At 41.1% G+C, this 12,500-nt stretch overlaps 1 protein-coding gene across 1 annotated transcript in view; it reads left to right on the forward strand.

Moving 5' to 3' along the window:
* The window catches only part of LOC145391942 (uncharacterized), a 204,183-nt gene that overhangs the window by 127,950 nt on the left and 63,733 nt on the right, over positions 1-12,500 (forward strand). The window contains exon 7 of the mRNA XM_080266431.1: positions 4,163-4,396. Within this exon, the coding sequence (XP_080122557.1) occupies positions 4,163-4,396 (234 nt within the window). The remainder of the gene's footprint in view (positions 1-4,162; positions 4,397-12,500) is intronic.

The raw sequence follows: 12,500 nt of genomic DNA on the forward strand, positions 1-12,500 counted from the left end.
AGTTCTCGTTATTAATCAATGGTCTGACAGTCGTCAGCATCACTACAACCTGGCAATAAACAACACCAAGTTAGTTATAGCCTGTAGACTCAAAATATTTGTCTAGCCGACCTCTAAGCGTATCAATAGTTTCTGTACTAATTGCTGTTCCTGGCAGCCAATTCCGTTGTTCCACTACGCGAATATTAAATTAGTTTTTCCCTATATTAGTGTTGTATTTCTTGCGTTTGAGTTTCATTCCATTATTTCTAGGCACAATATCATTCTGTATTTCAAACAAATTATCAAGTCTAGCTTCGTCAGAGTTGTTAAGTATTTTAAATACTTGGATTAGATTTCTTCTGAGTCGTTGCTTTTTCGGATAAAACATATTCAGTTTCTTTAGTGGCTCTTCGTAGGGTAAATTTCGTAGCGATGGGATCATTTTTGTGGCGCTGCGCTGCACACTTTTAATTCTGTTTTCGTCCATAATAAAATTCAGGGGCCACTGCTGTACTCTGTGCTCTAGGTGTGGGCTAACTAATGATATATAAAGCTTAGAAATTACATCGGGCATTATATGATCAAAGTTCCTTGCTATGAAGCCGAGAATTTTGTTGCCTTGTTACTGGCTGCTGTACACTGGTGGAGTTTTGGAGGTCGTTACTCCTAAATCCTTCACGTCCATTACTTCCGTCAATGGGGTATTGAATATGAGGTATTCATATTTAATGGTTTTTATTGCCAAAGTGTATTACCTTACACTTATCTATGTTAAATTTCATCTGCCATTTTTCATTACGGTTTAGTAAGCTATCCAGTTTGTTTTGTATACATTCACAGTCTGCTTTCGTAACTACTTTGCCTCCAGTTTTCGCGTCATCTACAAATTTCGCTACCTTAGTAGTGAATCCATGTTCTAGATCATTGATATAAATAGTGAAAAAGAACTGGTCCTAGAACTGCCCCTTGAGGAACCCTGCTTGTTGCTTCTAGCCAGTCTAATGATTCGCCATTTATCACTACACTCTGCGTACGATTCGTTAACCAGTCACCAATCCATGAACATAATTTGATAGAGAGGCCCTGGGCTTTTAGTTTGTCTTGTAGTCTTAGATGGGAACCTTATCAAACGCTTTATGGAAATGTAGGTAGATTACATCCGACGGTATTTTTGCGTCCCAGTTATCGTATATGTTTGTAAAAATATCAAACAAATTTGAGGCGTGATCTGCTGTTACGATACCCGCGCTGGTTGTCTGTTATACGATTATGATTATTGAGAAACATGGTAATTTTATCTCTAATAATATTTTTTTTCCAAAATTTTGCTTAGTTCTCACATTAGGCATAGTGGACGGTAATCTGTGGCCCTTTTTTTTTTTTTTTTATCTCGCTGTTGAAAGATCGGTGATGTATTAGCGGGCTTCCATTGATTAGGTACTCTACTTTCAGTTTATGTTTTATTGAATGTTTTAGTAATAGGAAAGACTGACTGTCTGTAACATTCATGCAGTATGCGAGGAGATATCTGATCTGAGCCAGTTGATTTATTTGGGTTGATTTTCTTAAAATAACATTTCGTGTCTTGTCACTTCGTTGATTGATGACTTAACATCTTGTGGTCCTGTGCAAGCTGATTGTGGGATGGGAATGTTTACACTCTTCTTTTGTGAAAACCCTGTGAAATAAATCGTTCAGTAATGTTGCTATGGCTTGGTTATTATGGATGAGACCACCTTCAGAGCTTATTAGAGGGCTTAGCCTATCGTTAACATTTTTCTTACTCATCACATAATGAAAATAAAAATAATGTTGGGTTTGGTTTTGCTTCACGAGAAATTTTCGCCTCGTAGTCTCGTTTAGTTTTCCTAATAATTTGCGTACGTTGCCGCTGTAGTGTAAAATATTGGGTACTTTCATCGTTTTTTCCTGTATGTTTATATTTTTTTATATGCTCCTCTCTTGCCACCAATGGTTTTTTGGGTATTCTTCGACATCCAGACCAGATTATTAATGTGATTATTTTTTCAGGAAATTCTCGGTATATTTTTTTCGTTAGACATCAATCGATTAGTGAATATTTTCCACATTTCTTCAATCTTATCCACCTGTAGTAACTTGATCCAATTAGTATTAGAAATTTCCTTTCTCATGGTACTGAAATTAGTTTTCTTTTTAAGTTGGGAACTAAAAGGCTATTTATACTGGTCTTACAGTTGATGTTTCCTTCAAGACTAATGATGTTATCATCGCTGTTACTAAAAAATTGTCACCAACATCACATAAATGTATTAGATCACAGTCCGCTGCTGGGTGAAGGTCGAGAATATTATTACCGCGCGTTGGTGTATTCACTGCCTGACTTAGAACTGCATCGTCCATCAGTTCTAACCACCTGTTCCCTTCTTCAGCTGAACACGAATTTTTCCAGTCAATATTCAGATTATTAAAGCCTCCCAGAATACCGAAATCTTTGTCTTTTACGACTAATTCATTTCGTCATACAGAATTACACCATTTTCATCATCTAACTTGGGTGGTCTGTATATTACACCGAAAAGAATAGCTTTACTACTCTGTGGAACTTTCGATATACACAGAATAGCATGTTTCAACACCCATTTTTTTTTTTATCTGTACTGCATTTACATGATTCTAACTATACATTAGTGCTCCCCCGCCGGTTTTGTGCAGTCTTGATCTTTCATATATTTTGTAGTTTTGTAGTGATGCTTCTCCAACAACGTGCTTGTCACGAGGGTTTAACTGTGATTCTGTAATCATAATTATGTCAAGATTTTCTGTAGTTGCATAACTAATTTTTGTGCTGCGCTCTGAAATAATACTTGCCGCATATATATATATATATATATATATATATGGTATGGCTGGATCAAGTAGGGCTGTGAGACACTAAACTTCGCCTGTTTAATTGTTTTAACGCTTCTTTAAGCCATTGATGACTGGCAGTCCCTCTCTTCTCACTAATCTCCTGATTTTCTATGTGCACCCAAGGTGAGCTCAGGTGCACCTCATTATCCTGGTGATCTGGTCTCACCTCACTTACCCAACCCACATTGGCTTCAGGATTGGATTGTTAACAGCTATGCTATTAACTGTCCCTCTTTCCACCTCGCTGTCACTACCTATAGCATGCCTGACACTGTCATCCAGTACCCCACCTAACTTAGCCTCTCTTACCCTGTTGAGGTGAAGGCCGCCTCTACCATACAAACCCCTATCATGACTATAATTATCCTAAACATCAACAAACATCACCCCCTCCTTTCATCACAGACCTTCTGGCCTGCTACTGACTCCTATCATGCTACTCAGGATCACAGGAGCAACGTCAAATCTTGGTAACAAACCACAGACAGCTAACTTCCTATGGCATTCCTTGAACTTCTTAATAAGTCCTTATACTTCCTAAGAACCTCCTCTGACCTGCCTGAAGCTACATCAATAGTCCCTGCACAGTAACAGAGACCAAATCCCCTGAGGTGTTGCTAAGTCATCAACTCTCTCAGTCACGACCTGTATCCTACACCCAGGAAAGCAAAACTGTTTCCTCCTAGAACCCTTAGCACAAAACTCCTTCTCCTGGTGCCTAATCAACGAATCCTCAACAAGGATGAGGTGAGACTCATCCTGCACTTCATCCTCCAGCACCTGAAACCTGTCCCTAAAGCCACAGTCCTGTCACTGCTACTTACCTTAGCCTTGCATCCTCCCTTGACTGGCTGGAAACCATCACAATCATCTAGTATGGTCTCAACCGTAACTAGTCTAGTTTCTAAGTTATCTACCTTTGCTATCACTTCTGCTTCCACTTCCTGTCCATTCACTGCCTTAGAATCACCATTCCAGCTTAATTCTCCCAGCCTTTCAACTTGTCACTTGACACTTCAATTGCCTCACTATTTTCCCTAATTTCTAAACTAAACCTACCTGCTAACTAACATAAAAGACAACACGTACACGTGCACTCACCTTCCTCTTTTGCCATGACGTCCCTTATAAACTCCATGGTACACACACAGCAGGCGAATCGTTGGGCAGGCGCCATTTTAGCGGGCTTAGGAGAGCTCCGACCACATCTTTATCTGAGCAGGTCAGAGGTCAGGCTGAGGAAACAGGTCAGAGGTCAGACTGAGAAGCAGGTCAGTCACTCCCACAGACCTCTCTGCGGGCGTGGTGTGGGCGTGGGATGCAGACGACCAGGAAAACGGCACCAACGGCCGCCTCACCTACTCCATCGAGAAGAACATCATCGAAGAACGCTCGGGCCAGGCCATGTTCGCCATCAACCCGGACACCGGCCTTGTGACCACCGCCATCTGTTGCCTGGATCGGGAAACAACGCCAGAGTATCACATACAAGTGGTTGCCGTGGATGGAGGTGGACTAAAAGGTAAGTGGATGGGTGTGTGGATGAATGTGTATGTGTGTAGGTATGGATATGGTGGCCAACATAAGAACAGAAGCAACGGAATGAACATCACTAACGCCATCTCTTGTTTGGATTGGGAAACAACGCTGGAATATCATATACAAATGGTTGCCGTGGATGTAGGCGAAGTAAAAGGTAAGTAGATGGATGGGTTGAAAATTGTATATGCGTGTTGGTATAGTAATCGAGGCTAGTGTGAGGATGGAAACAAAGAAATGAGCTTCATCACTACCGCCATCTCGTGTCTGGATCAGGAAACAGCGCCGTGCATGAAGGCAGACTGGGAGGTAAATGAATTGATGGTTGGGTGAGTGTGTATCGATTGAGACTTTAAGGGCAATGGTAAGCCATCATAAAGAGTGATCTGATTGTTCCGATGGTAAACCCAGTTACTGATTTATATATTAGTTCTGATTCGAGGAAGAGAAACATTATCATATTATTTGCATCAAAAGTTCAGATACTCTTTGCTTAATCCCACCACAGTTTTGTTTATATTTTAACAGGCCACAAGTCAGTCCTTCACTGTCTTGCAGCATCATTGGCGTTTCTTTCGAGATGTGTCACTAAAGGGTCACATTCCTTTTCTTTTAAAATCTGCTCCCCAGATATAGGGTGTGCTGAACCGATTCTGTACTTAAATCAACCCAGCACAGTTGCTGATTTTTTCTAGGAGCTTTTTTTTTTTTTTTTTTTTTTTTTTTTTAATGCCTCGCTGTGGAGTACAGCTCATTTGTCAGTGAACTGGATTGGGGATTCACCATATACAACTTTTCTGAAGAGGACAGAGTCAAATGCTTTTCAACTCCCCTCCATTTGTTGCCTTTCAACATCCTTTCTCTCTCCTTACTACAGTGTCATAATCTCTCTTTGTACTGACGCTGTTTCAGTGGTCACTGCCTTCCTAAACCGTCTGCATGTATCCTTCACCGTTTCAGTGGCACGTAAAATCCGTCAGACAATGCGCTCTCACCTCTTTTCTGTCAAACTCTCTAATACCAGAATAAAGATCGTGTATACAGCTGGTCAACTCTTGATCTGATTTCTTCCCTCTGTATTTTCCTGTGCCTATAACATCCAATCTTTTAAATACGGTTGTTTTTACATTTCAGAATAAACAGATCAGTATTGTAGCCTTCCTTGTTTAATTTTCTCTGGAAATGACAAATGTGCAGACTTCCAGCCTTTAGTTTCTCTTCTAACAACAAATATTTGTCCTGGATGTTGAAGTGGAGGCATTTTTCTGCGCTCCACCATGCAAGTGGTAAATATTTTAGTGTGGATCAACGCACATTCCGACCCACCTCAGTAATGCAACACTGGGGGCACCGCATGTAAATAAAAAACTCTCCCATTGTAGACGACTTTGTTGACAGGATGAAAATGTCAGAAAAAGTGAAACGTTGTAAAATAAAGAGGGGCCATTGCCGTCAGTAGTGCAGTGACCACAAATAAATAAACGAGGAGGGAAAACATGTATTGCCAAGTGGAGCCCCTTCAGCCCCGTGCCATATCATCTAGTCTGGCTGTTGCAAAGGTTTTTAATAATTTTCAGAGACTTTCAGACTGGAGGAGTGAACTAAAAATGTGATTCACGCCTATTCTGCTGTAAGTGGTGTTCCTTTTGAATAAAACCTCTTGTTGGCGGGAAAAAATATGGATAGATATATAGACAGATAGATAGGTGGATGGATGGATGGCTGTTATAGACAGATAGATAGATGGATGGAAGGGTGTATGAGAGATAGATGGGTTGATAGATATAGATAGATAGGTACGTAGGCAGATAGAAAGATAGATAGGTGGATGGATGGATGGAAGGATGTTACAGGTAGATAGATAGATAGACAGATAGATAAACAGATAGATCGAATTAATACATCAACTTAAACAAGAGTTTTACACGTATGACTGCAAACGTAACATCAGTAGGTAGAGCAACAAAATATTCCACTCAAAATAATTGTCGTTTATGGCTGGCAAATTATCTTATTTCATATATTGTACTTTTTTGCATTTGGTCCGACGGTGAGAATATTAATTGTAGTACGGTTGACACTTATTCCCAGTTACAGCTGCTGAGAGAGAGAGAGAGAGAGAGAGAGAGAGAGAGAGAGAGACTGTGTGTGTGTGTGTGTGTGTGTGTGTGTGTGTGTGTGTGTGTGTGTGTGTGTGAGAGAGAGAGAGAGAGAGAGAGAGAGAGAGAGAGAATTCATCCGATTTATACGAAACTTCTTGGAAGGGTTAAGGGTCAGGGGAGAATAAAATAAATTGATTATGATGGTATGTGAAGGTCAAGGTCACAGGACAAGGTCAGGTGGGCGCCCCTTAGATCAAACTGGTGGACGAGGGTACAGTATATACTCTCTTAATACCCCTTCTTGTTTATCTCTAGTCCAGCTCATAAAATAGAGGCTGATCTTTATTTTTTTTATTGGAAGAAAGAAGGAACCAAAGGCCAGAAACCCGGAAGACTGTTCCCTCCAAGAAAAGAATATAAACAAGATAACAGATAGCCAGTTCAAGATCCGTTCAATTCGAGATGCCTGGACACACTGCGTTTAGAAGACTGGAGGTCATAGGCAGAACGAAATACAATAGAAGACAGTTCCAGAGTTGACCTGTTCAATATATGATGACTAGGAGTAACGGTATACCTGCCTACATACTTACCTGCCTGCTTACCTACCTACTTATTTACCTACCTACTTACCTGCCTACCCACACTTGAGATCATAGGAAGCAGGAAATACAGTCAGAAGAAGACAGTTCCAGAGTTGACCTGTTGCATACATGAAGGACTAGAAGTAACTGTTAACTTACCTACTCTCTGTACCTACCTACACTGGAGGTCATAGGCAGTAGGAAATGCAGACAGAAGACAGTTCCAGAGTTGACCTGTTGCATACATGAAGGAGTAGGAGGAAAGGTTAATTCTTGCATTAGAGAGTTGGACAGAAATTGCCCTCCTCCTGCAGTCCACCATCCTCCTTACGGGGGATAGAGGGAGGGATGAGGGACGTTTGTAGAGCCAGGCAGTAAAGTGTAGAGGAAGCTCCCCAACACCTCTTCCTAAGCGATTTATTTTTCTTATTACACCTTGCCGTCCTCATCTGTGTTACTTAAATCATTCTGATATCACCATACTCTGCATAAATGACGTACAAAACAATATTAGCCAGCCGTATCCAAAAATAAACTGCTAAGGAAAAGGTGTTAGGGAGCGTCCTTAATCGCCGAGAATACAGGGCTTGGTTATATCAGTGCCACCACGTGAAGGCCTCTCTCTCTCTCTCTCTCTCTCTCTCTCTCTCTCTCTCTCTCTCTCTCTCTCTCTCTCTCTCTCTCTCTCTCTCTCTCCAGCATCATGAGAAGAATATAAACAGTTTCGAGTTTTGGTATGTATGGGGTAAATGAAGGCTATGGCTCCCTAACACCTTTTCCTTAGCGATTTATATTGCTTTATACACCTGGCTACTCTTTTGTATACTGTTTACAGCTTTTTATTTCCGAGTTAAACACAAAATTGATTATTAACTAGCTTTATGCAGAAATAAATCGCTAAGGGAGAGGTGTTAAGGAGCTTCCTTTACCGACGAGAATCTTTGCCGGGGTGTAAGGACTGAGGTTCATAAGGAAGCTCCCTAATACCTCTTCCTTAGCGATTTATTCTTTTATATGGTTAGTTAATATCCTTCTGTACGTTATACACGCAGAGTATGGCGATGTTAGAAGGATTTATATAACAAAATTGGACAGTAAGGTGTAAAAAAGAAAATAAATCGCTTCTGAGAAAGTGTTAAGTGGCTCATTGTGTACGTTATGTATGTATGGCATGGCCATGTTAGAAGGATTTATCTAAAAGAATTGGAGAGCAAGGTGTAATAATCAAAATAAGTTGCTTAACCCCTAGGCCGCTGAGAGCTCTGAGCTAAGTCATGCCCTGGTGCTGCAATTTTCTTATAACATTCGTTAAGAGTCTTCTGAGAGGTTTGTAGCAATTTGTTGACCGGTACTTTTCAGATGCTTGCAGCAAACAAAGGGTTAAAAAAAAAAAAAAGTGTTAGGGAGCTCCTCTTGTACCTTATATATGCAGGGTATGGCGGCCTTAGAAGGATATATATCAAAGAATATGCCAGTAAAGTGTAATAAGCAACATAAATCGCTTAGGAAAAGGTGTCAGGGAGCTTCCTTAACCGAGGAGAATCGGCCTCATAAAATCATTATGTTGTCAGGACTCTAAAATATCATAAATAATAGCTAGTAGCATAGATGTAATCTAGAAGGTTAAGTCAGTCATGGCTAGGGCCGGCAGGAAATATTATCGTCTGCACATTCCCTCTGAGGAATGTGTAGTCTGCACCTCGTGACGCCTGATAGGAATACACACATACACACACACAGGCTTCTAGAACATTTGACAACCGTATAATCCACGTGACAGTAGCTCTCATATACGAGAGAGAAGCGAGAAGACAGAAGGCGTTAGGAGGCTGGAGAAGAGAGAAAGGGGGTCTAGCAAGAGAGGCTGCGAGAGAGCAAACATAAAACCACTCTCACATCAATACCTCTTGTGAGACAAACTTAGTATAAAATTTTGAGATATTCCCTCTGAAGAAATAAACTACAATCAAACCCCAGTATTCATCTCTATCTTCTCATGTCACCGGCTACAAGTGAACTGAGGTTATCTCCCCACATATCCACTCACTATTACCTACATCTCGGCTACGACTACTATATAATCAATTACAGGACTGACAGTGTGAATGGAAATATTTTGGGGGCTGCCAGGAAAGTCGGCATTTTTTTCCTCATATGGGATTCCCAGGCTTATATATACCCTGGGGAGAGAGGCAACGAGGTGATATGATCAGGGAGATAGGGTGGAGGGTGAGGGAGGAGGAGGAGGGGAGAGAAAAGAAGTGGGAAGGAAAGGGGTAGAGGAATACGAAAGGAGAGACCAGGGAAGGTCACAGAAGATAGATAGATACACAGATAGGTAGGTAAGTAGGTAGGTAGATAGAGAGGAGGAGGAGGAATACAAAGGAGAGCAAACAGTAACAGGATGCATTTTACAGATAGACTATGACTACGAGGTCTACTTTTACATGTTGAAGGATAAGGGCAGTAAAGCAAGGAGCCCCCCCCCCCTCTGAAGTTAATACTGGCAGGAAAAAGTGAGAAGGACCACTATGAGGCATGGAAAAACTTACATGGAAATTTCATAGGAAAGACTGAAAAGGAAAAGTTACATTCTACAATACTTTATCTATAAGCTACCAGTTTGAATAACCTGAAAGAGAAAGTAATAAAGTAAAATGAATAATAAATAAATAACTAAGGCATGACATTATGTATGGGTACGTTGAGGTAACAGGGCGTCTGTAGACGCAGTGTGGAAAATGCACAGTGTGGATGTTCGGGGGTGGTGCGACAGCCTTGCCTGGCGCTTTTAAGGTAGGCAGCAGTCAATCAGGCCCCAGCCCCGTTCACTGAGACAGGGTGGAGAAGAAGAAGAAAAAAAAGCAGGAGCAGCAGAATGAGTTGGAGATTCAGAAAGAAAAGGGAATGAGGAGGAGGAGGAGGTGGTGGTGGAAAGGGAGAAAGAAATGGAAAAGGAGAAGGGAAGGGAGAGGGAGAAGGAAAATGAGAAGGAAGGCAGAAAAAGGAGGAGAGGGAGAAGGCGATGGAGGAGAAAGAGATGGAGAAGGAGAGAGAGAGAGGGAGAAGGGAGAAAAGGAGAGAAAAACAGAAGAAGGAAGGAAGGCAGCGGTAAGGGAAAGATGAAGAGCAACTCAGGGAGTCTCGAGGCCTTGCCAGTGAATGGAAAATGACAGAAAATATTCCCTTTGAAACTCATTTTTTGGGGCGAGGGAAAAATGCGAGAAATTTAAGGCTTTTTTAGGGGAGCAGCGACTCATGGGAGTTAATGTAAGGGGGATGGAGGGAGGGGGGGATGGATGGATGGAGAGGGGGGAGTTGTATGGGGAGAGATGGAAGTAGTGAGAGCTGGTGGAGGAGAGATGGAGAAAGGGAGAGTTGAAAGAGGAGGATTGGAGGAGAAAGGGGGGTTGTAAGAGGAGGGATGGAGGAAGGGAAAGTTGAGAAAGGAGGGATGAAGGGAGGGAGAGTTGTAAGGGGTGAGATGGAGGTAGGGAGAGAATATTAAGAGGGATGGAAGGAGGGGGATCTGTAAGAGCAGGGGTGAATGGGGGAGGGGGGAGGCGCCTTTTCGAAGTTGGATAAAAACATAATTGACGAAGACAAGGCAGTTTCCATTTTACAGATACTTTGCTATGGGAAGAATTTTAATGCCTAAAATTCACGAATCTGGTGACGTCGTACACAGGTTATTATGCACCTTGCATTCGATTTTTTTGCAACTCTGAAAACTATTGACATGATGGCAGCGAGAGAACGAAGGGTTATATCTCATCATAGGACTGTGGTATGCAAGGTAAAACTGAGAGGAGCATTGAAGATAAAGGGATAGAAGTATTATGGAAGACTGGAAGAGAAGCTGGAAAACAGAGCCATGGTAAATCAGTAGCAGGTAAAGGTAGCAAGGTAGAGTCAGTGAAATGGGGCTGGAATGTTGCGTAGAGTACATACGAGTGTAGGAAGTGTTTGGTTGGCAATGCTAAGACAGTGTGAAGAGGGAGAGGTAACTATTTTCCCAAAGTCTGACGAAAATATAGAGGAAAAATCGAACCATCTGTAACACGCACTGATAGAGATAGGATTTTCATTGTGTTTAGCCAGTTGTAAATTTTCTTTGTACAGAACTTGGAAGGTAGTTGTTTCTTTCACTGTACAGCTTGCTGGAATCCAGGGGTTCAAAGGACAAAGGAGGAAGGAGAGAAAGACCTGGCTAGAGTGGACACAAGAAAGGGGATCAAATAAATGAAGAAGGGAATGTGTTGAGAGTAATAAAAAAAATGTGTGTGTGTGTGTGTGTGTGTGTGTGAGAGAGAGAGAGAGAGAGAGAGAGAGAGCGAGAGAGAGAGAGAGAGAGAGAGAGAGAGAGAGAGTTCAAATTCAAATAACTTTATTTCCACTAAGCAGTGGTTATTAATAAAGATACATGTTCCGATATATAGTAAGTACAGTACAATGAAAACATGAAAAATCAGTAAAAATGAAGACAAATTTAGAGCAAAATAAAATCTCAATTGGGATTTTTATCTTGCAAATGCATCCAAGGTATTTCAAGTCATAAAACTTTTTTCTCTCCCATAAGAAAACACAGCAGCCTAAATTTGAATACTGGTAGGCTATTGGCGCTGCATATTAAAGCAGGCAATTCATTCCAGAGCTTCGGGCCCTGTACAGCGAGTGACCTGGCACCAGTGCTGGTGTGGACTCTTGGTACATATAGGCTATTTTGTTGTCTGGTTACACTTCCAGTCACGTTATGCACAGTAGCAAAGGACATAAACCATTCAGGGTACACACCACGCAGTATCTTATACATAGTACAGTACGTATGAAATGCATGCTTTTGTTTAATATTTAGCCATCGTAACTCTTTCAGGACTGGAGAAACATGATCGTATTTCCTCATTCCCCCTACAGCAACTTTAGCAGCAAAGTTCAATAGTTTCTGGGCACTGTGTGTAAGAGTTCCGTTGGTTGTACCCCATATCCTAATACAATAATTAATCAAGCTCAACACAAGAGCTTGAATTATGATTATACGAGTCTGTTTCTGGAAACTGTCACTTAAACGATTTATATACATCAATGTCCCCATGACTTTTTTATTTAACTCATTAATATGCACATCAAAACTCATATACTTATCTATATAAAGACCTAAATTTTTAACATGACTTCTAGGAGTGATGTTATTGCCATCAAACTTTACAGTTGTATTAGCAGGTATACGTGATAAGAGTTGTCGATTTCCAATAAAAATACACTGAGTTTTATTTGGGTTAATCATGAGACCATTCCTAAGAAAATACTGATTAGCTTTGACAAGGGTTTCTTCAGCCTTAGTGATAAGATCCTCCAGTTTATTTATAGTACCTGTATGAAGGAATTGTGTATCATCAGCATA

This window comes from Coenobita brevimanus, chromosome 20, assembly GCF_032717465.1.
Source record: "Coenobita brevimanus isolate Jiangsu-jjx chromosome 20, ASM3271746v2, whole genome shotgun sequence".
Classification (NCBI taxonomy): domain Eukaryota; kingdom Metazoa; phylum Arthropoda; class Malacostraca; order Decapoda; family Coenobitidae; genus Coenobita; species Coenobita brevimanus.